Source organism: Zonotrichia albicollis, chromosome 1, assembly GCF_047830755.1.
Source record: "Zonotrichia albicollis isolate bZonAlb1 chromosome 1, bZonAlb1.hap1, whole genome shotgun sequence".
Classification (NCBI taxonomy): domain Eukaryota; kingdom Metazoa; phylum Chordata; class Aves; order Passeriformes; family Passerellidae; genus Zonotrichia; species Zonotrichia albicollis.
Genome location: NC_133819.1, coordinates 141751319 through 141775083, shown reverse-complemented (window position 1 = coordinate 141775083; position 23765 = coordinate 141751319). Strand labels below are relative to the sequence as shown.

The 23765-nt window shown below is 37.0% G+C and overlaps 2 protein-coding genes across 5 annotated transcripts in view; one reads left to right on the top strand and one right to left on the bottom strand.

Annotated features, from left to right (window-relative positions):
• The window catches only part of MTBP (MDM2 binding protein), a 29989-nt gene extending 16865 nt beyond the window's left edge, over window positions 1-13124 (bottom strand). Inside the window, exons 1-12 of one of the 2 annotated variants that reach the window (XM_014263865.3) lie at window positions 12904-13124; window positions 12422-12502; window positions 11322-11395; window positions 11060-11205; window positions 10527-10585; window positions 9567-9711; window positions 7970-8087; window positions 7296-7430; window positions 6431-6525; window positions 5590-5662; window positions 3216-3333; window positions 582-755 (exon numbers count right to left, since the gene is read on the bottom strand). In XM_014263865.3, the coding sequence (XP_014119340.2) occupies window positions 582-755; window positions 3216-3333; window positions 5590-5662; window positions 6431-6525; window positions 7296-7430; window positions 7970-8087; window positions 9567-9711; window positions 10527-10585; window positions 11060-11205; window positions 11322-11395; window positions 12422-12502; window positions 12904-12979 (1294 nt within the window). In that variant the 5' untranslated portion in view covers window positions 12980-13124. The remainder of the gene's footprint in view (window positions 1-581; window positions 756-3215; window positions 3334-5589; window positions 5663-6430; window positions 6526-7295; window positions 7431-7969; window positions 8088-9566; window positions 9712-10526; window positions 10586-11059; window positions 11206-11321; window positions 11396-12421; window positions 12503-12903) is intronic. The other variant, XM_026799669.2, reaches the window with a different exon arrangement.
• The window catches only part of MRPL13 (mitochondrial ribosomal protein L13), a 28995-nt gene continuing 18226 nt past the window's right edge, over window positions 12997-23765 (top strand). For 2 of the 3 annotated variants that reach the window (XM_005479565.4, XM_005479566.4), the window contains exons 1-4: window positions 12997-13131; window positions 13679-13802; window positions 16574-16667; window positions 18372-18432. In XM_005479565.4, coding sequence (XP_005479622.1) covers window positions 13105-13131; window positions 13679-13802; window positions 16574-16667; window positions 18372-18432 — 306 coding nt within the window. In that variant the 5' untranslated portion in view covers window positions 12997-13104. Of the gene's footprint in view, window positions 13132-13361; window positions 13503-13678; window positions 13803-16573; window positions 16668-18371; window positions 18433-23765 lie in introns of those variants that run through there. The other variant, XM_026799686.2, reaches the window with a different exon arrangement.

The window sequence follows — 23765 nt, the reverse complement described above, 5'->3', positions numbered from 1 at the left end:
GATAAATGGCTGCACACCTGCTCTTCCCTAGTGGAGCAGTTAGGAAAGGAGTGCCAGCTCATACCTTAAACACACTGCAGTAACATGGACATGGGCAAAGGGACTGAAGGTTACAACAAAACTCATCTACTGGCCTTGCAGCTTTGATTTAAAATCATCAGTGAAACAGGACTTTCAGGTAATATTTACACAGATTTTTGGCATGGCCTGGTCAGTCTTTACACCAACAACACACACTTTCTAAACTTTAAGCCTTCACAAATTTGTTCTGCATTAATATTACCTGTACATCCCTTTACAATGAATAATTTTCAACATACCTCGATTATGAGAAATAACTTTGCATAGTCAATTTTAAAAATACGGTAGCAGTAAATTCTGTAAATAAATAAGCTCTTACTATATTTTGTTATGGATCTGGAAAAACATTCTTAAAAGACACTTTCATCAAAGATGTAATATTCCTCCTTGTTTTCCTTATTTTAATACTGACTGGAGTGAATAAAAGGAACTTATGAAATTTAGAACTTACCATTTGCCTGCATTCAGATACTCATTAATAAATAAGTGATTACTCTTACCTGACTCTGTTTCTTCTGCTTTTGCCTTTAGCTTTCCATTTACTGCAGCAAGAGTGGCCATCCCATTGATCTGACCAGCTGAATGAATCAAGGTTGCTTTACATCCTCCAGAGCCATTGCCTTGTAGCAAGAAATAATATCGGCAAGATTCCCCTTTCAGTTCAATTTCTGGAACTTAACAAACATCAAGACATAACTGTGAAACACCCTCAGGAAAAGATCTTTAAAACAAACTATAATCCATCATCAAAATTCTTTCATTTGCTTTCTTCTGTTCTGTGAGAAATCTTACTAATCACCAACCAAGAGCTCTTTAACTGGGCTAAGTAACAGGCAAGCCTTTAACTGGTGAAGTTACATTTTTACAGGAAATAACAAAGGGAAGTTTCTGTTCTGCTGGGTAAAACCAGGCCTTTCTGCATATGTGCATCAAAATAATGTAAGTGTTCAATGGACAAACATACAACCCTAGAAGAAAAGAAATATTATACATACTCTTCCCAAGGACACTGCATTATTCATTAATAAAAGCTTCACTCCCTGCTTTACCCTTGTGCCTGGATGAAAGATAAAGACATTCTATTTCTGAACACTGGCATATAGAATGCAGTTGTGAAAGTAAATTAATGTGGGACCTGACAGTAACAGTGAAAGGATGGGTTTGCTATCTTTCCACACAGAAAACATTTTATAGCACCTTGGAAGACACAGCAATCAAGATAATGAATACTTCTTGATGTACTAAATTTCAAAAATCAAATATTTTAATTTCATAAGATATTTGCATTACTGTCTCAATAATTAACTCTATGGGAACTTAACATTTATTAGTATCATAAATTTTTGTTAGCAAGAAATAACATATTCCCGTGTTTGTTGAAAATTTATAGTTGGACATGGGAAAAGAGGGTAAACCCCACTACCTGAATACATAAATTCAGAGAAAGAAAAAAGAACAATAAAGAAAAAAATGTTCCATAAACGTCATATTGTCCTGTTTCCCATGTCATTTGAAATATATTCCTTCCAGTTTATCTTGGAATCTCAAAGCTGATTCCTGATGGGTAAACTTTGATTTCACATTTTAATCTTAGCGTTATACCAAGAATTATACCTTCCGCACAGATGGGAGAGATTAAGGATTGACAAATCCTTAGTACAGTGAGATTAGTGTTAGCCACTAAAAATCAACAGTTTTCAACTAAACAAAAGATGCACTTAAAAAGCAATGTTTCTCCTTCTATTGTAAATTTTACTCAAGAGGGTTAATAAGAACCTATTGTGTATTACTGATCACACAATAATTAATACTTGTACAAAACCCTTCCACTGGAGCACAGGACAAATATCCTGCAAACACTGGGGATCTTGTGCTCAAGGCCCAGAACAACTCTTCAAGGACATTTTCATGGACAAAGTAGTGCTGAAGGGCGGGCTCCAAAGAAGGGGCATGACCTAGAGGGAGGGGGATTTACATCACCCTTTATCCTCCTAATTGGTGCTTTTTATCAATAATGCTAATTTCCTAAAACCTATAAAAGTACTCATCCCCTGGGGGGGTGGGCTTTTGTGGACATCTTTCCATAACTGCCTCTGAAGGCCTTCATTAAAGAACCTCTTTTATATTACCTCCTCACTAAAATTATCTCAAATTTCATTTCCAGGTTGGGAAAAAGGCAACACTGCCAGCACCCATTCCATAATTCATCTCCATTTTTTCCTGCCCCTACACCTGATAAAAATATTAGTCACAAATATGAGACATCCTGATGTGCATAGTTGTTTAAAAATTTTTTTAAGTTGGCAACAGAAACAGCCACTGTTCCTTGGAATCAATATGAATAACATATTAGACCACGTATAAATGACGAGATTATGAAAGAAGGCAGAATCCAGCACTTCACTGTATCCCAGGTAAGTCCTTTAAGCACTGGGCTACCACCAAGTTCCTTTTAGCCTGATGTTTTCATGTGCCTGCAAACCTCAGTCACTGCTTGTACAGTGCCTCCACTTGCAGGGCACATTTACTGCCTGACTGAGAAACTTTCCCCAGCCTTGGTCTGCACTGATTCTCTTCTCCCACCTTCTGAATCAGGTTTCTAAGCACTGGCACAGGGTGTGAGAGTCAGCTGCCATCACTGCAGCCCTACAGGGAGCACATTCTCAACCACAGGTTTAGCACACTGGCTCCCAGGTGAATGGAGGCATTCAGCATTTCTTAATAGTCTGTATTTTCCCAGGAAGAGATTGAAATTAAATGCAAGTGCACTGAAGAACCTCTGGAAATGCTTAAACAAGAAGGGAAGAACCTCAGTGAAGCAGACTGGAATTCCATCTGCAGAAGTAAACCTCTCTACCACAGATTTTACAATCACCTTACAAAGATGTGTGGAAATTGGATCTTAACTGACAGACAGGACACAAAAATGGTTCTTTCCCCAAAGCTTGCCATGATGTTACCATTTTTCTTCCTACAAGTCTGCATAGCTGAACTTGCATTGACCAAATCTCATGTCAATGAAGATTACAATCACTGATTTGATTTCATTGAAGTTAGAAAGAAAATCCCAAATGTACAGAAAAAACTCACCGTGTATACACACACACACATATAACCAAACAAAATACACGTACCAGAAATAACTTTGGGTTTCTTAGCCATATATTCCTTCCATTTCTTGGAGCTCAGCTGGGCAGGAGATGGGATCACTACACTGCTTACATTACAAGGCAATGTAAATAAAGCTCCCACCTAAATAAGGAGAGCAAATATAACACATGCAATATTAGTGAAACCTGTTTTACACTTCATTCTTGAGCTACTGTTTTGACATTATTTCAAATCTAGTTGAACTGTAGAAAAACATCTCCACTAAACATACCTGTCATTCACATCAATCAAAATGGAACTGCATTTGACACAAAAGCTGTAAAAATTGCGTTTACTATTTGGTCCAATTGAGGGATCATTAACTGCTGAATTTCCATTTCGTACATAACAAGGTATTTATTATATATTGCAAGTGTCTCCATAGCCTGGCTACAAACTTTTTTGTAGAGCAGTACAATGAAAAGAGAATTCAAGGATAATAGTTGGCATCAGTGACTCTGCATTCCTATGAAAATTTTTTTTTTTTTATTTTCCTTCCAACATATTACCCTTGTGTCTTAACTAGATACTGGACTATGCCTATGTTTCTACATAGACTTCAGACCAATAAGCACTAACACAAAAACTGCAGACATATTTGAATACTCAAGTAATAAAGCAATGCTATTGTACGCTTTTCTAATAGCTGTAAATGTGCAGTATTTCCAGTAGGAGACTGAAAAAAAAGAGAAATGAGAAACTTATTTTCAAAATATTTTCAATTCAACATGTGCAGACTCTAAAAATTAACCTGAGAATGTGTTTTCACTGTTTGGGCACCTTCTTTAGAAACAGCAGAAAAAACGTGAGCCCTATGATTGTAAAAGGTGTATGACCAAGTGTTCAGTGTTCTTAAGCAAAATGAAGATTACCTGGGATATTTACCAGTATAAAACCATTTTAAGATACATTTAAGATACATTTAGTACAGCATTAAAAAAAGGACCTTTTTGCGGAGGGGATCGTATGTGGCCCGAAGTTTAGAATCCGACTAGCTGAGGGTGAAAGGCCGACGCCCCTCTGCAATTCCTGGCCAGCACCCTTCGGCGTCTGATGGCCTCGGGCTGTGCTGGCTGCGGACTGGCGTACCTCGCTGGTATAGGAGAGGAACGGAGCTGACCATTTCCCGGGGGTTAAACATCGGTTTATTGAAGGTGATGCCGCATCCAAACACCGGGAAACCATCCGGGAAAAAGTTCTTTTTCATAGGGGGTGAAAACAGGATTATAAAGGAAGGAGGTGGGTACAGGCAGAGCCAATCGGGAAAGGTGAGGGGATGAACTTCACAGAACTGACACTCCATGGAGACCAATAATCAAAAGGTAAAGGAGGTGTCCTGGGACCCCAGCCAGCCACCATCTCCAGAGAGGAGAAGGTTCTCGAAACCTGGGAGGAGGAAGGGAGTGATTGACTGGACAGGGAGGAAACAACTTTCACTTATAAGGGAAACCAGGGGAGGAGCAATTACATATCGGCAACTATGAATAGCGGTTGCTATAGCAACTTAGCTGGCAGGCTAACGGTGGCGGGAAAGAAGGGGGAACGAAACCATTTTACACATAATAGGGGAGAACAATACATAAATTGGGGGAATAACACAAGAAACTTAACAACACACTACCACACCTTTTCCTTTTCTGGCTAAGCTAATGGAGAATGGAGTAGCAGGGGAGAAAAAGAGTTACTAAAAACCCAAATAACAAATTGAAAAAGAAACATACAGCCTGAAAATGGGATACCATCTCCACAGTAAACAAAAAACATATTCATAATAAATGTATCACCATTTTCAAAGTGCAGGTTTTGTTTTGCATAGCATAGATTTATTTTATAAACACTTTCCTAAACAAGATGTATTACCTTGTATGTAATGGTGACAGAATGTTCAGGAAAAACATCTTCAAACTAATACTCTGGCTATGAATAATCTCACTATCATTCCAAGGCAGAGGAAGGAGGGAAAAAGTAAGGCTGTAAATGTTTCATTAACTCTTTTTAGCCAAAATCAGAATATGCACATATAAAAAAAAAAAGCCTACTATTTCACAGTAGCTAGATACATTTTGTGGGCTGCACACACGCCTGCCTTTTGCTAAAAAAATCAATAACTCAATTACAATAGCACAGAAATTATCTGTCAGGATAGGATTAGAAAATGTTTTAGGAGACTGAAACTTAGCTGAGAAAACTTTTCAGTGGGTATATATAGCATGCACCTTTGAAATCCATGTTTGCTTTAGAAATAAGTATTGAAGAAGCTTAGACAGAGACCAGGTTTAAAAATATTATTTCTATATCTTTCATAGGCAATATACCATACCTTCATTTTTCTGCTATACATATATAAAAAGGGTTTACCTTCCCAGAGAGAAAAGAAATCTGGTCCAAAAGCAGTGCAGATGTCTTCTTGTTATTCTTTCTTGACAGGCTCCTGAACAGAACAGTTTAAGGAACCTCATCTTCACAAATAATTATGCACCTCTATTTTCCAAATCAGATTACCATCATATTTAAAAGAAGTACTGCAAGCATCTAATTTTTGATATTACAGTATCACAAAACATAAAAAACTCACCTTTACAGGTAAAGTGATACACTTGAAAATGTTGTATGACAAAATACTCCACTGACATCTCTATTATAGGCTGACAGATATTAATATATTCAAAATCACAGCAGGCTTATACATCCTAAGGTATTTTTGGTGCACAAAGACCAAAAGTAGACACTTTTAAAAACCAGTAGTAATACATCTTGAGATCTCTGCAGCGCACACACTCAAGAGAGAACTCCTCTGCTAAACCTTTCCACAGATTTTGCTGCTGCACAATAAAGACAGTTTTTAAACAAATGTTCCTATATTGTGATGCATGCTACATTCATTCATTAGAAAGGCTTGAGGCTTTTTTTAAACTTACACAGAATAAACATCTCTATTCTTTTCCCACAAAGAACATGCACATCAACAGACAAATTTTATGTGCAGTTGTATCAACAACACATGGTTACTGCTACTGTAACTTAAATTTCAAAATTAAAAAATCCAGTTATGAAGAATCACTGACTGTTTTAGCAGGCTAGAATGGAATGAGCCCTTGCCTATCACCATCTGCCTGTTGCTTGCACGGGTACATGCTGATGTTTTTCTTTCTGCTACAGACAATTATCAGTAGTAGTTCAGATCCTTAAAAAAGGATACAGCTCAAACTCCAGATCTGATATAAAAATGGAAGGTAGATCAGAGAGCACCACCATCTGCAAAAATTCCAGCGCAGGACCATAGTAATGAAAAACCTGAAAAGAGATCAAATAAAAACCCATATATAGAACGTTATATATGATGTTGGATCACCACAAGTTTCTCAAGTGTTTTGCTGAAGGTATTAGCCTTGCAGATAACATCTGAACGAGGTATAAAGGAATACAAAATACAAAAACATTTCACAACATCATATTAAATTATATTAAAAAAGGAAGGTATTTATTTTTTTAAATAAATCTGACTTGATAGAACATCAACAATGTGCATCAAATGAGTTCTCTTACCCAAAATAAAATATGATCTACCAGCAAGAGACAAATGCAATACAAAATGCACATATTTTAACAATTAAAATAACAAACTCCAAATCAATTTTCATAACACTCATTTTTGTTTTCATCAATACATATGATTCTGGAGTTCCTATAAATTATCCACTTTCAGAAGAAAACATGGAACACCAAGAGTATTAAAAAAAAAACAAACGCAAATTTTTAAAATTAAGTGGGAAGTTAGATAAATACAGAATTCATAATTTAACTATTTTGAGTATTAAACTGAACAAAGTCTCAATTTCAGATTTGAAAAAAATCTGGTGTTGTATTTGTAAGAACAAACAGATGAAGTTTTAAGGACCTGTTTTGACAACACAGGTGTACAAAAGTATTCCTCAATTTTATCCAATAATTACTTCTCTACTTAACTTTCAGTTCTGACTAAGGTTTCCTCAATTACTAATTTTCTTCACAAAGTACAACAGATGAATTCTAAAACTCAAAGAAAGATCAAGAATAATACTTGCTTCTGGCAAAGTATCAGTATTCCTCAATTGGCACTCTTTTTTAGCAGCAAGGCAAGAACTTAAATTTGCAGTCCTGAATGTCTTGGCTGAAGTGCTCTTTATACAAAATTCTGGAAAATCTACTCCCGATCCAAACTGGAAAAAAAAAAAGAAGATGATAAATATTTCAAAAAGAGATAAAAATTATTTCTCTTCAGCTAGTTAGATGTGCTATTTTAAACAATTTATATTATTTTTTATCAGGTCTGTAAAATAAGAAAAAGACTAAACTTAGATAACCAACTATTAATCCAAAACCACAATACTGAAAATGTAAACAACGTCACAAAGGTTTTTGCAGAAACATTAGGCATATGCTTGCAACAATGACTTACAGTTACATGACAATGACTTGTGAGAGATACAAAACAATCAATTTTGAACAGTAACTTTAAAAAAATAAATTCACACAGAAGCATCTGAATTTCTGAAGTTCAGATCTTGATGCATTGATCTCATTTATCATTTCATCCTGCTACCCACTCAAAGACATTACACATCACCTTTGAATTACATAGTTGAAACCAAATTTGGCTTAAAGCATAAAATGCACTGCATAACAAATGCTTTCAATGAGGTATATAGATGCTTCAAAAAAAATAACCACCACAATAATAAAATAAAAGTTATTTTACCTTTCTTTCCCATATCTGAATTTTTCCTCTCCAGAGTTCATTTAAATCAATGATATTCATTATATCATCTGAAGATACCAAGTCTGCTGATAGATAGTCTGCAATCTTTTGCCAGCTACTGTAAAACAGCAAAGAATTAAACTCACTGAATTTAACATTACAATAAAGACACAGTGCAGTTTGGCTGAATTCACCTATGACCTCTTAGCACAGAACCATCTTGTGTATGTCAAGACAGACAATAAAGTTTAATAAAAGTAAAAAATATTACAGAATTGCTCATTCAGGGCTTGTAAAGGAAGTTGTTCATATGCTCCATGAAAGGGACACCAAAGAACTTTGACATCAAATAAGGCTGGCAGTGGCAAGCTGCAAGCACAGCATGGTAATGTTGGCTGCTAGAAGCTGCAGCACAGCCTGGCAGCCATCACTGTCTGTCCAGATAGCTTCTAGTTAACCCTCTAAATGGAGATATGACTGTAGCACAAGCACTACCCAAATTCAACAGGAGAGAACAGCCAGTAGCTGTGGGTTCTGCTGGCAGTCTGTCTCCCAAAGGAAATCAGCACCATCAACAGAACAGGAAGAGCAAGTGAAATAACTTTCATCAGAGATCATCTATACCCAAATAATCTCACTTTATATAAAAGGCAGCAGAAAAATTTATTCAGTCAAAGCTGGTTCCACAGGATATCAATGAGCACTGAGATCAAGCACTTATGGAAGTCACTGAGTAACTTTCTTGTCCTCTACACACCTCAGGACATACTGTATAGTAGGTATATTACTTATTCTGTCCAAGGACTGAACATTCACCTTTTTAAACAGTTTTTTTAACTAAGGATTAAGTTTAACCATGTATTCTATGAAGCAAATTTCAATCTTTTGGGCAAGGAGGAGAAGGAAAGTGGAGACCTTGCCAAGTTGTTCAGTATCTGCACAATCATCCACCTAACAGGATAAAAACCCCAAATCACTATGGTTTATATGGTGAGATATATCATAGCCTTTACATGTCAAATAGATGACAGTAAGTAAATTACTGGAATCAATTTCAACTTGAATTAATAGTCTCAGTAACTCTTCATACTAACAAAAATTGAAAAACACATAGGAAGTAAAATAGAGTGTTTATATTCCTTTTTCAAAAGGGACAAATGAAGCACTCTACTTTTCCTCCCTGAAATGTAATACCAATGGTAATATAAAATTTGAAGTAAAACGAGCAGTAGTATGGATTCATTTTAAAAAACCTGGAAAACTACAATCAATATACACGTTATCCCATAGCATAATACAACATGAAAACATTGCAGGCACACTGAACCCATGGAAAGGGAAGAGAAAATATTCTACTTTTTGCTCCCACAGAAAACAAGAAGTGCAGAGGACTGGCTTTTTTGTCTACTTCTGTGATTTGCATTTACAATGAATCAGAATGAGTAATTCCTCCTTTCATACAACAACAGACAACTAATTTATGCATTTTCAAAGTACACACGTAAAGTACCCAACAAGCTGGTTTTATTTCAACCCACTGATCTATGCTAATACAAAGCAGAAGTGACCTTGTTTCAGCCCTGAATAAATGCCATACCCTTTAGCATCACTTGCAGCAATAGTGATCTGTGCAGAGTGCCACTCTCTCAGGTGTTTCAGGGCACCAATAGCAGGCAAGCAGTCCTTTAACTTGGGTCCATCACATTCAACAGCCTGCAGGATTACATCAACCATTGCTCTGCCTATAAAATAGTTGTATATGATTCAAATATCATGACTCAGTAAATTTTTCAGTCATTTAAAGATAGAATATTATTGGTTATCATTGATTGCACTAAAACCAGCAAAAAGATCAAGTAACTACAGGATTTAAAACACTTTTCACACATTTTAGCTCATCACTTGCTGCTCCTCTTTGATGAGCACAAAATATTTCACCATTCCCTCAGTGACAATGAAAAGTTCTGTCCCTTTCTCCTCTCTCACTTAGCAATGATAGATGAGATTTCTCTCCCATACAACTAAGCTATGTCATTTTCCTACTTTTAACACTCTAAGCTGCTATTTTTCTTCTTGAATTCCTTTGTTATCCCAAATCAACTTCTACATCATTATATAACCCTAACACGCAAGGTGATATGTATCTCCAGTTTAGAAAATCCCAATCCAACAGTTGTGATGCATTTTCCTCCTCATCTTCTTGGCTCACAAGCTGTTAAATCAGATGTAAGCCTGATATCAACATCTTCCTTTTTTTAATAAGAAATTCCCTGTGTTTTGTGTTGCTTACTGCCTATGATTAGTTTGGTGTCATTTCATATGGATAAATTTATTATGTAACTATTTTAAACTCTACTGAACCTGCCAAAGAAACAAGCAGCAAACTAGTCCTCAAGCTGATCTGCAATGCCAACCACGCTCAAGTTCCTAAACTACCTTCAAGAGCTACATTAAGTTAATTCAGCTACCAAACTAAGGTTCTCTGAACTTTTCCATTCACTATCCTTTTACCAAACAAGACAAACTCTAATGAAATTGGTTTTTAAAGACACATTACCTGGGGCAGGCAATTTATCAGCTAATTGATGTAGACTTTCAGCAGCTTCATCATAGATACTAAAAATGAAAAACAAAAAGTTTGGAACCAAAATATAAACAAAGTCATCTAGAAACAAAAAGTTACAATTAATGAATGGTACCTGATGTATCTTACATCTTTAAAACTCTGCACAAACATACCTAGGCTATGAGAAATCATCTCCTCTTTTACTAAGACAGAAGTAGGCCTAATGACATCAAAATAATCTGAAGTAAAACTGGAATTATGTTCAAAAGGAATTAGCAAGAAATTTTTGTATATATAACGTTGGCTGTTAGGAAACAATTCAGTTATCCTATAAAAATCACCTGTAAAAAAATTAAAGCTATGCTAAACAAAATAAAAGTATTTTCAATTCTAGCAGGGAATTGTTCACAGTTAACTCCTGCTTTGGTAATAACTCTCACTTGTTAAACTTTCTTGATCCCCTTGGGTCATTGCTGATAGATGTCAGATCACTGTTCTTTAAATAAAAACAACAACATACATACTCAGCCAGAGACAGTGATTCCTGACTGTTACTGTCATCCTCCTCAAAACTTTGTGCGGTTCCTAGGTTCTCATCAATGCTTGCTTGGTAAGAGTCTTCATTTTTCTGTGTGTCAACATTTATTTCCTCCCAGTCAGAACTGCAGAACTAATCAAACAAAAAGGCTTTAATAAGCAAAAAGAGTTTTGAACATCACAGTTTTAGCTTGTTCTACAGTCAGGCAGATGGTTGAGGAACTTACACTCTGAAAAAATTTGTCTTACCTGATAATAACCACAGATGACATGACTTGCAAAATACCATTTCTTTGCACCTGGAATACCAGCCACTGAGCAAGCTGCAAAGAGATAAACAATTATTTAAATTCATCAATTCACTAGAATCTATTCTTCCTATTATAATGAACATCTCTGCTAAAAGACTTGGTGAGTCATTTAATGTTCAACAATTACCTGAGTTCTATTTTTCTTTGGCACTGTAATTAAGCTCTAAACTTATGAAAGTGTAGGTAAGTGTCCTGGAAAGTGTCTTTTACTGACCTTTTGACTGCTAGAAAGTAAGAAAACATTTGACCTCTTCTCTGTTCTGGGTAATATTGCTTTCTCTTTGCACCATCTGTATCAGAACTGAACTAAGTAACACCTTTCATAAATATGATTTACAGTTCACAAAATGAGATGCTCTATCAATATTTCTATGCAATAAAAAGCACAGAACTTGAAAACAGCTTAACATTCCCATCTCCATGAATTTTAAGAGCTTAAAGTAGTTTTCCCACATAAATCCCAATTATATGACATTTGTGACAAGATGAGCTTATAACAGTAGATACCCAAACCAAGTAAAGAACTAAGAAAGCATTTTTTGATTAAAAACCCCCCAAACAACAAAACACAAACATGCAGCCCCTAAAAGTACTAAAGTAGACCTTAAAACATCTATTCTAAGGTAAAAAAATTATTTAATATTAATGGATTAAGGTTCTGAATTGTTACCCAACAGAGAAGTATTCTTTCTACTGAAAAAATCAGAAGGCATTATAGGAGTAAATAAAGTATCACACTTCCCACTGACTTGGGAACCAAGCCCTTTCCTACCCTTCCTTGCTCAACTGGACTGAAATTTGTCAACTCTTCAAAACCCTTCCCTTTCATTTCTCACAACCAATCAATGTAATCATCTCCTAACACCTTAGCTGCCAAAATGATGTCAGGTTCTCTGCAGAAACAGGAGCAGCAGAAACAGGCCCACACCACAGCAATTAGGATTAACTGAATTTCTGACTTGTCTCTCCCAACAGAACACACATAGGCCAATTCCTCAATAGCATTTGCCCCTCCTCACTGTGCATTGCCATACGTACCTGGGAATGTGCTCACATCTGCATTTATACATGCATTACAACTTTCTTTCAGGACCTGATACATGTCTGCAGCAATCCCAGCTGGAAAACGAAAAAAAAAAAATCTTAAAACGACTTAATTATGGAAGTTAAACATTACTTTCTTGCAAATATAGTATAAGTTCAGCATGATATTATAAAGAGAATTTAGGGAAGAAGGGGGAAAGGGTTTGGTTGGGGTTTTTAACAGAACTGTCACCTGCAGATATACAATTTACAAAAACAAATTTTCCTAAATTCTCCTTAAAATCATGTTCAGGAACGCATTACGGAGTTATAAAGCAGGAACCCCCCTGAAGTTTCTGCAGGTTAAAGGCACCAAAGACTTTCAGCCCGAAAGCGAAGGGGTGTCTGGGGGTGCAGGAACAGGAGAGCCCCGCAGACAACGGAGCAGCGCCCGCCCCGGCCCAGCGCCCGCAGCCCCAGCGCCGTCCCGGCGGTACCTGCGGCGGTGGCTGCCGCGGGCCCGCCCGGGGCCCTGCGCTCGGCCCAGCTCAGCAGCAGCACGTAGCGCTCCATGGCCGGCCGGGCCGCGGCGGGCGCCGCTCCGAAGGTCCCGCGCTGCCGCCCGGCACCGCCCTCCGCAGGGCAGCGCTTCCGCTTCCCGCGGCCGCGGCCGGCGCTCCCTGCGCGCCCCGCGCGGCATGGCGAGCTACAGCCGGGCCGCCCAGGTGAGCGCGGCCTCCCCGCGGGCCTGCGGCGCCTTCGCTGCCGCCGGGACGGGGCCTGCCTGGGGCCGTGAGGGAGCGGGCGGGCACCGAGGGTCCCCCTGGAGCGCCCCGGGGCTGCCCCCGGTGCCACCTGAGGGTGCCGCTGGCAGGAACCGCCGTGTGCGGCGGGGACCCGCTGCTCAGGCTGTGCGCGGTCTGCAAGCTGCGTGTGGGGGAGCTGTGCCCTTCACCTTGGGCGTTCAGTGGCCTGCAGTGATGTTACGGCTCATGTAGCCATAATGGAAGCTTGCAGCAGGAGATCTGCGTTTTTGAAAGAAAGCACTCAGGGCCGGTAACCTGTCAGTGGTGTTACCCATGCACATCGCCCTGCGGTGGGTGCATCGCTGTGCTCCGTCCCTTTAAAGGTTATTTGAAGGGGGTGGTGCTGCATGTCAGTGTTCCTTCTAGTATTTTTTGAATGTAAAAGAAGCGTTGATTTAATTGAGGAAGAGAGATTACGCTAATGTGAGTTTTCCCTATGATAAGTACTGACCCTCTTTCTTTTCAGCAATGGGCTACTTTTGGTAGAGCCTGGTACCTCCTCGATGCGAAGATGCAGCCCCCAGGAAAACTAGCAGCTGCCACTGTCATCAGACTCGAAGGCAGACATAAACCTATTTATCATGCACTAAGTGAGTATTGCAATGGATGAAAGCACATTTGCTTTTCTTCAACATGCATGTTTCTTCCAATTTCAGTTTTAACATCAAGCCTGATACACAGGATTACGTTTCTGAATTGTTTATAAACTACAAACTCGTTGGTTTTCTTTCTCATCTTTTTCCATCATATCCATCCACAACCTCATGTTGTTTCTTTGCCAATACATATGAAGGTAATACATTTCTTTACCTATACATATTTGTAATTCATTTTGAGTAACTGAATTACAGTGGGATCTTCTTGCATTTTTTAAATAAACTCACAACATGTTTTGTTGATCTTAAATGTTAAGATTTAGCTCAAAGTGCACATAAATAAGTATCTGAGTACTTCCTTTCACTATGTGCCCAGGACCACAATCTTGGAGTGCTTCACTCTGAATAAGATGCCAAGCAGTCCTGTTTTCATGAGGGACTGGTACAGACTGAAACACAGGATACTCTGAACATCAGATATTTTTTACTGTGAGAGTAATGGGAGGGATGTCATTGCCCAAGAGGTGGTGAAATCTCCATCTGTGGAGATTTTCAGGAGCTGGTCCTGCTTTGAGCACTGGGTGTAGATGACATGACCTTCAAAGGCCCCTTCTTGCCTCACACATTCTGTGATGAGGAGGCTGGGACCTGTCTTTAAATGGGCAACAATCATTGTTAAAAGGTGTCTTGTTTAAACAAAACCATCATTTTGTTTTTCTTCAAATTAGAGATTCAGCTATAAAGATGCATCTGCAGTGCTGTTCATTACCTGTAATGCTGTAGTGCCTGTCTCAGGAGGATAAGCATTTTATAAATAATAAAGAGTTGATCTTTCACACCACTGGTACAATGTTTCCTGTAGTACCCATGCAAATTTTTCCAGAGATGTTACTGTAAAATAAAGGAAGCCTTGAAGTTGGCTCATACATGTTGAAGGGTATGTAGTAAAGTTATACTCAATCTATTTCACAGTAGGAGGTAGGATTTGTGGTGTTGTCAAGACCTTTAAATGTCACAGTTCTGCTGTTGCAAATTTTGTTGTATCCACCAGATGTCACTGGAGACTTAAGGCTGTCTTGAGAAATAAAGCAGATGTTGAGAGGAAAATGTTTTGGTTATCCTGTGCAGAAGAACTTTTGATACTTTTATGTCTGTGAGTTATAAAGTATTTCAAGGATAACTTCATTTTGTTTAAAATGTTGTGTAAATCAGTGCTAGTTGCTTTACACATGTTGACACCAATTGCTTGGTTACTGCTACTGAGACATTTAGGAGAGCAAAGTATGCAGGAGCTTGGGCTTTATGTACTTGATGTTGCTTTTGCTTCTTTTTTTGAACTAACAAATATTTCGTGTCTGTGAGATAACAGCTCCCTGGACAGAGTAATATCAGGAAGATTTTGTTATTGTTTAGCTTTTAATTTGGTATTTGTTAATTCAGTGTTTTTGCAAGTCGAAAACTGTTGGCAGAAATTTCCTTAAGATGAGCTCATTGTGTCATCTTCCCATCTAAAAGACCAAAAAGTCACAAAGTCCAGTGGCAGGTTCCTGATATTTATGAAGTCATACAGTGTTTGTAGAACTGAACTGTCAGCAGTGAAAGCCTGCAGCAGCAAGGCTGTGTAAATTACATTTGCACTTCAGCTGTAATTGAAAGTGGAGCATTAAAAGAATACAAGATTAAAAATTAATAGAACCCTTAAGGTGTGAAACTTGCTTTGATTTATTATGTGCTCCTATAAAAATGAATGGTCAATTTAAGCCTTGCTTTGTTACCTACTCAAAAATGTTTTAATCAAGTGAGCCTCTTCAAATACTTGTGTTGTAATATGGTGATGCAAATGAGACTGGACTTTGGAGAAATCATTTTCACTTTAGTTGAATGGCTGATTGCAGCTTATACAGCTGACCAGGATCATTACTTCTAAAATTAAAAACTAAATCTTTTTTCCTATTTATGTGATATTTTTGAGATAATAGAGGTTCTGTTAGCACTTTATTACTACAGAAGCCTTATTAAATCAACTGTTTCTGGCAGGGTGTTGGTAATACATTATAAACCTTACACTTAAAGAACTTTTGATGTTAAAGTTGCTGATGTAACTCTAAATCTGTGTATGCTGTAACATTTACTTCTGTTGGATAGATGAAATTGTGGAGTTTTCCCAACAGAGCTGTTGGGGGTGGTGTTTTCAGGGCTTTTTCTCTCTGCCACTTCCCTCGATGAAATACTTCTGTTTTATATATTTTGCCTGAGAATGTAACTACTTAATAGAAGTATTTTACTTACCCAGAGTGTTCAGACATTCAGCAAACACAGACACTGTTTTTATGAGAAAGAAAAGAAATACTTAGTATCATCTGGAACTAACCTTTGTTAGTTTTTTGTTTGGGGTTTTTTTTGTTTTTTTTTTTTTTAATAAAGGTGCATATGCAGCATAATGTGTTGAATAGAATAGAAATTTGCCTGTAAGCCAGATTTTCAAATCTTAGCTGAATATTTGCAATGGTTTAGGCATCTGGCCTGATGGTATTTTACCTGCTTACCTGCCTTCTAACCTGGTAGCACTAAAAATAGTAATTAAGGTTGGTATTTAAATGCTGATTTGGATGATGTGACTCAAAAAGCTGAGATCTTTAAATTTCAGTTTTATGGAAGGTGTATTTATATGCTGATATGTATGTATTGCACACATAATAGTTATTACTTTGACTGATTCCCTCTGTGGTTTTCTTTAATATCTTCCATTTACTTCCACCTTACAGATGACTGTGGAGATCATGTTGTCATAATAAATACTAGACATATTGCCTTCTCTGGCAACAAATGGGAACAGAAAGTATATTCTTCACATACTGGGTAAGCTTTATAGTAAATAAAGCTTATGGCAGTGAGCTTGTGGTAAATTTTATGTCATATTTTCTTAATAATTGAAGTATTTTTAGCATATTCCTTTAAAAGGGAATTCCTATTTTAACTTTAAGGGAGTTTTTTTGTTTGTTTGTTTGCATGTATTATGATGTTTTAAATGGTGTAAACCTTTTTCCTCCTTTCTTTTTCTTTTCTTTCTTTCTGTGTATTTTTTATACCCAATGTATGTTGCTAGGGAAATAATTGGCTCAAAAGTAGTCAGAGCAATTGTATAAGTTAACAGATTTGGTGAATGAGGTTGTGTCTTGTGTTAACCTCTGGACCCAATGATCTGGGCTATTCTGCTATTCTGCTTACTGTATAATAGAAGGTATTTCCACTGGCACATAAAAGACATATATATATATATATACATACATATATATATATACATATATATATACATATATATATAGTCACCAACTTTAATTATTTTGTCCTACCAGGACCTATTTACCTAAGAGCAAATATTGAATCAGACGATGAAAAAAAGTTGGGAAAACAATTTAAAGATGAAATACTCTCGGTGATGTACAGTACATTGTTATGCACAGTAGTGTAAAATAAATTATTCTAGCAGACATAACTTGGTTATAGTGGAGAGTGCAATAATCAACTACAGACAGGGTGTCCAGCTCAGGGTGTATCAGCTCAGTGCTCCTATTTTATGCAGTGGTACTAATTCATAGTAATCTCTTGAGTGTCACAATGTATCCAATTGAGAGATGAATAAATTACACTGAGAAAGCTAATTTTGTATTGCTAATGGTGCAATCCTGAAATTGCTGAATTGCTGAGAAATTCTTGTTCAAAGGTGTTGGAAATTATTGTGTGCTTTTTTTGGCTCCATCTCCCCTATGATATAAAATTTTCTCTAAAAACTGAAAATACACGTTAAATCACTTGCTTAAGTACCTAAGTTGGTTTTGAATAAATAAAAGAACTGTGCACTTAAAACTAATAATTAAGTCCATGCAGCTCAGTGGACATGTCTTCATGATGCTGGGACTATTTTCATTTCACTTAGGCTGATTCCTAATAATGTAATTCAGTCAAAATGGAACACAGCATTACCTGACTTCCATGTAATTCTTACTCCATGCTATCATTCATTTTAAGCTTATGCAGAGATCTGAATTAGTGCAGCTTCAACATGTCATATAGGCTTTAGAAAGATGGATCCATTGCAGTAAAATTAAAATATTATTACTGTAGATATGCCAAGTCTTGCTATGATTTATTTCGAGTAGCAAGAAAATAATAAACACAGTTCAAAATGGATGTCTCTTATGTCAGCCACAAACTGGTTGTGAGTCTTGATCATCTGGAAATACTTCAGAGTTCTGCATATCTTATTTCTCTTGTATTCTATAGTTGTTATGGTGTATTTAATAAGTAGTTTTAAAAGCATATCCATCTGCTTGTGAAGCACAAGGTTTATCATATTCTAGTGAATAAACAAGAAAGCACAAATGGTGTGGAATTAAATAGTTGACAAGATAAATAAAATACAGGTTTTGGGCCCATAAGAACAACTTCCTTTTTGAGGGCCTGTAATACCATGACACCATTGTTCAAGATGCAGTTATACTTTTGTTAACATCATGCTTGAGCGTGTAGAATTAACCTTGTATGTTTGTTTCGTTTTTCTAGTTATCCTGGTGGTTTTAAGCAAGTGACAGCCACTCAGCTCCATTTGAAGGATCCAACTGCTGTAAGTGTTTTTCCCTTCTTCAATTTTTATTTGTGAAACTAGTTAGTTTCCAGTTATTTAGTTCCTCTTAACAAATGGGATCAATTACCTGCATATCTAGAGTTAAATTACAACTACTAGTGGTTCATTCTACTGGTAGTTCATAGAAGCTTGGCTTGTGACACCATTTTTGCAAACAATGTTTTCAGGGTTAGAGTGTAAGTTGTGTATTTTTGTCATTCTTCCATGCTTTCCAAAGGAGCAAATCAAACTTGTTTACTTCACTAATTTTTCACTTATTTACTTCCTTTTAGTTTCAGGGGTCTGACCTTTCTCATAAGTGATCTGCCTCCAGTTTGACTGAGCTAAGCTGTATTTGAGCTTAATGACCCTACTGCTTTTTTAAGAGTCAGCAAGAATAATGCTAACCTTAAAAAAGTTAGAAAGTGCATCTGCCTCTTTATCCCAGTGAAACTCAATGGTAGGTTTTAAGTGATGATATTTTTTTAAATCTTTTCTGAAATACTGTGTGTTCATGGTCTGTGAAAGAAATGGAAAAGTTGACTATGTTGAACATAAGCCTATTTACTATCTGTGTTAGATAACTGTATATTCTAAAATGCAGTGTTCATGTGTTTGTACTGAGTAAAAAAATAGGGAGCCAGATATGAACATTTTGACTTACACAGTTATGAAGTAACTTCTACTAGAGGTTTGAATGGACAGCATTGGATGGCTGAATTATTTAAGTAGTAATGTTTCAGGGCATAATACGGGACCCACAGGGATCAACAGGCATTTATGTTTTGTTTTGACTTTGAAATACTTTCATTTGGGTTACTTCATAGAAAAAATATTCAAGTTTTTTTCCTTTACCTAGAGAAATTTTGTCTGCTGTAAAATTCATGGGTTTTATCAATTATTTGGAAATCCTGCTTTGTCCCAAGTCTGCCTTATACAAGTGCAAGTACTCAATGAAAAGTAGTCCACCATATGAATTTGCCTGGTTTCTGTTTTTACTGTCACAACTTCTTTAAATAAAATGAAACTAAATCCTACATTTCCATATAATGCTCTGTATAGAATTTTTCAAAGCAAATGCTTTTGCAAACAGCCTCTAAGATAGTTGTAATTCCTTTGGGAATTACTGATAGTTCCATGTCTAAAATGGATTCTTCAATCAATTTCATTTGAGCTTCAGGCAGATGCTGAGCACTGGGAGGCAGTGTAACACAACTTGATAGGGCATGAGACTTGGATGTTCTCTAAATTACCTTCTGGCATTTGTTCTGAAATACCCCTTTTATTGCCAGACTCATAGATGAATTTCTCTGCAAACAGAAGAGGATTCAAATGCACTGCCAAAAACCAAAGCATGTTGCACAAAGGCTCAGCAAATGGTGATGTGGCTCAAGTCTTGGTCTAATTTAGCAGCAGACACTATTTTTTTAACACAATGGTGGAAAATCTTCAGCAATTAACTCTGTCATTCTATTGAAGATGAAGCATTCAGTTGCCTCTCTCATGAAAATATCTCAGACGTGTTTTTGTCATAATTAGTAGTAGTGGGTGGTAATTTGGCACAATACGTTCTGCATGTGTAGCTGTAATGGGTTTTTGTGGCTGGAATCGTTGTTTACTAGTTGAATTGTGTTGGTGTGAAATGCATTGGGTTATCACAAAAATGGAAATTATGATGATGCATTATTAGCAGGTTTTTTTTTTTTTAGAAGTAGCTTTTAAAACCTGAAAAAGTAGTACTGTAAAGGGAACATCAGCCTAAGTAACATATGCATCTTCAAATCATAATCTAAATGACACATAATTATTATGGAGACTTGTTAAATCACTTTATTTCACTTCCTTTCTGTTTTAATCACATTAAATTCAGTTCCTGTGAAGCCAGTGGAATTGGGAAGATTGTAGGAAGCGGCTGTATCTTCCTGTGGCATCTGAATCTTCACTTTGTGAAGTGTTACTTTCATCCTGAAGGCTACTGCTCTTACTCTGCCCTTGGACTTTCTGCCTCCTGCTAATTCATCCTGGTAGTGTCCATTAGGATGAGTCATCATTGCTTTTGGAAATAGTGCTGTTACAGAAATTAAGACAGTAAATTAATGGAAGAGACTACTTCCAAGGAAAAGATGTTGTAAACTTCCATGGTGCTACATAGAGATTTTGCCATGCATTTGACTATTTTCAGTTTATATAAGACTTCTTGAGTGTGTGTGTATGTAGTAGGACTGCAGGAATGCTTAGCACTGTCTTTATTTACATATATCTCAATTCAAACCTGCAAATCCCTAAGATAAATATTTTTCAGTTAGTTTTGTTTCTAGTATACAAAGTGTTTTAGGAAAACCGGCTTCACAGCTAATGGCTGGTTATCAAGATTTTAATGAGGAATTTGATGCAAAATGCTGTACTTTATGCTTACATGGGAGGCTGAAAGCTGTAAGTATAGTTGTCAGAATTCAGATAAGGTTACTGTGGTATCATCCCTGAACATTTCTAGCTCCTTCCTAAGGTGCCACCAAGTGATATTCTCACTTTGTGGGGGCTGACCTCATTATATCTATCTTACTAATTCTGGAGCTTTACATTCCTTGCAGGTGGTGGTTAGTGCTTCAGAGGGTTTGTGCTGAATTTGAATTTACATGTGCCTTTTTACAGAGGGCCATAGGATGATTCAGACTGAAGAGAACCTGAGGAAATCTCTAGTCCAACTTCCTACTCGAAGCAGTGTTAACTACTAGGTCAGATAAAGCTGCTGGGGATTTATCCAGACAGGTCCTGAAAACTTCCTATGGCAGCTGTTTCTATCCAGGACTTCTTTTAGTAAGGAATAAAAAACCTCACCTGTCCAATCACGTGTCTGATCTCTGAGGTATGATTCTGTACCTGAGATTAGAAAAAGACTACTTTTTTTTTCCCCTTGCTAAGTATCCTTCATGTTAATATAGGGCAGTGAATGCAGAAAGAAGTCTGTGTAGTTGGTGTTTTGTGTAGAGCTTAACTTAACATTCCTTGTTCATTTTGCCAAGGTTTTCAGCACTTCAGAAAAATTTGTGCTTATGCAAGGGTGAAAATGAGTATGTTAACAAAAAGATAGCAAAAGTACATAGTCCAGCACATTTTTACCTTAAATACTTGTGAGTTCATTTGGGAGACATGAGGAGGGGAGTGTCTCTGAATCTGTCTAAAATTTCTACTGTTTTCAGTTGTCTGCTCTTCTTCAAAATAGCAGAGAATAGAACTCTTCTAATGAATTTGGCTGGGCTACTTTGAGAAGTGCTTATTGAAGAAAAAAAAACAGCTTGTTCACATTTCTCTGACTTAGATTGAATGTAAATTCTTGGACCACCCATAAGCAAAACTATAAAATATGTTCTTTAGGTGCACCATGAAACTTTGTTGCTGTAGTTCAAAACAGCCACTCTGTTCTTCAGGTTAATAGAATGTTGGTATTCTGTATGGCAGCAATAATCTCTTAGGATATAAGTGGGCAGGCAGCATTAGTTTCCATTGGAGGTTGCAAAAAAAAAAAAAAACCTGATTGAAGGATTTGGGGTGTTTTCTTTGCCAGGACAATCTTTTGGAAATAAAGGAAACGGGTAAGCCTTGGGATTTGAGGTGTAGTTGTTTGGAATGCATAGAGCTTTGGGATTTTCTTGACTTTTAAAAAAAAACTTGAAGTTTTATTTAGCTGCAAAGCTGCTGATTGGCATGAGATCTGCACTTTCAAAATTAGACTTCCAGGTACTTGATACAGAAAGATTAAAAGATGTAGTTTTAAATCTCAGATTTGAGAGGGAGCAAAGATTACCTGAAAAAAATACTGGGAAAATCTTAAGATTTTTCATTTAAATGCCTGCAAAATAATGTTGTCAGGTCTAATCTGCAGAAGTATATAGTAATCATGTGAGGACAGAGTTTTCAATCAGTTTTTCTCTGACTTGTGATTTGAAAGGTAGGCAAAACTCAGCTTAATTTTTTTTTTCTGGCTTCATCAGAAACTTGACCCCAGAAAAGAAAAAGAAGAAATTGCATTTGGTTAAAACCAAATGCTCAGTGAGAGGATTGACCTTTGCAGTATTCAGAGGCTGTATTATTGCCTGTGACAGAGAAATAATGGGCAATAATTTTGCAGAGTGAATGTTACCTGCTAGGGAAGATTATTAAGTGAAGCAGGGTGGCTCAGTGGAAATGTGCTGGGAGGGAGCCTCCAGGGGTGTCCGGGTCTTGGTTTGTTCAGCTGCTGGCACTGATGTGAAGGGGTTTAAAATGTTCTAATTCTCCTTTTGAATGCCCTTTAGCAACTGCTTGCATGTAAAGACTTGCCATTATATCTGCCTAATAATGGTCTTTTGAAGAAAAGCTCAGACAGAAAGCACAGTTAAATCTTGCTTTTGCTATTTGAGAACTTATTTTCTTTGTATTAGTAAGGGATAGTTGGTAGAATAATATGTACATGCTAGAAGTCAGTTACTGAAACACTAGAAGTAGTAGCATTTTCTTCTATTAGAAAGGAGTAATGTGTTTTAATTAAGTAGAACAAAACTTCAAAGACTGGATTAGTAGGCACACAAGTTAGTTTTGCATGGGGAAGAGAACATGCTATCTTGAAACCTCTAGGTGATGTGAGTAAGTCTTGGAGCTGACTTGGTCATTCTCTTCATAGTACACAAAAATAAATGCTTATATTGAAAAGTCTTAATCCATTCCTTATTTTTGAGTCAAGTTAATCATTTAAAGAAACATTAAGCTTCCACATTTTTGTGAAGTGGAAAGCAGCAGTGGAAAGCCAAATAACATCCATGTGCATGAAGTTTAATTTGTCTGTGACCAAATGATTTTTATGGCAGTATTGAGTAAATTCACTCTTGCTTGGACAAGTTGTACTACTTCTGCAACTGTCAGAGGTAGAAAGTTCTTTGTGTTGTATTTTATAATTGTGGGTGAAAACAACATTGTATACAGAACTGAAAACCATGGACTGGTAGAAGGAAGATGTGTATCAAACTGTACCTCCAAGTAACTGCTGTATCTCTTAAAATTCTTCTAGGGTTATTTTGGCATGCCCTGTAATTAATCACTTTGTTTTCTCTGGAGCACTGTGTCCTTCCCATGTTCTAGAGTTGCTTCCTGTTGATTATTGGACTTAATTCAGCTGTTAGGGTAGACTTTCTTCTGGAAATTCAGCCAATTATTTTGTGCTTCTCAGTACTAGGAGTGGTATTGCTCTGTTGATTTCCATCTTTAAAGTATGTTTTATCTGGCAAAGACTCTTTCTCAGAACTTGTCTCCACCAGACATAGTCTACTAGTTGCACATATGCCAAAGTTTGTCACAAA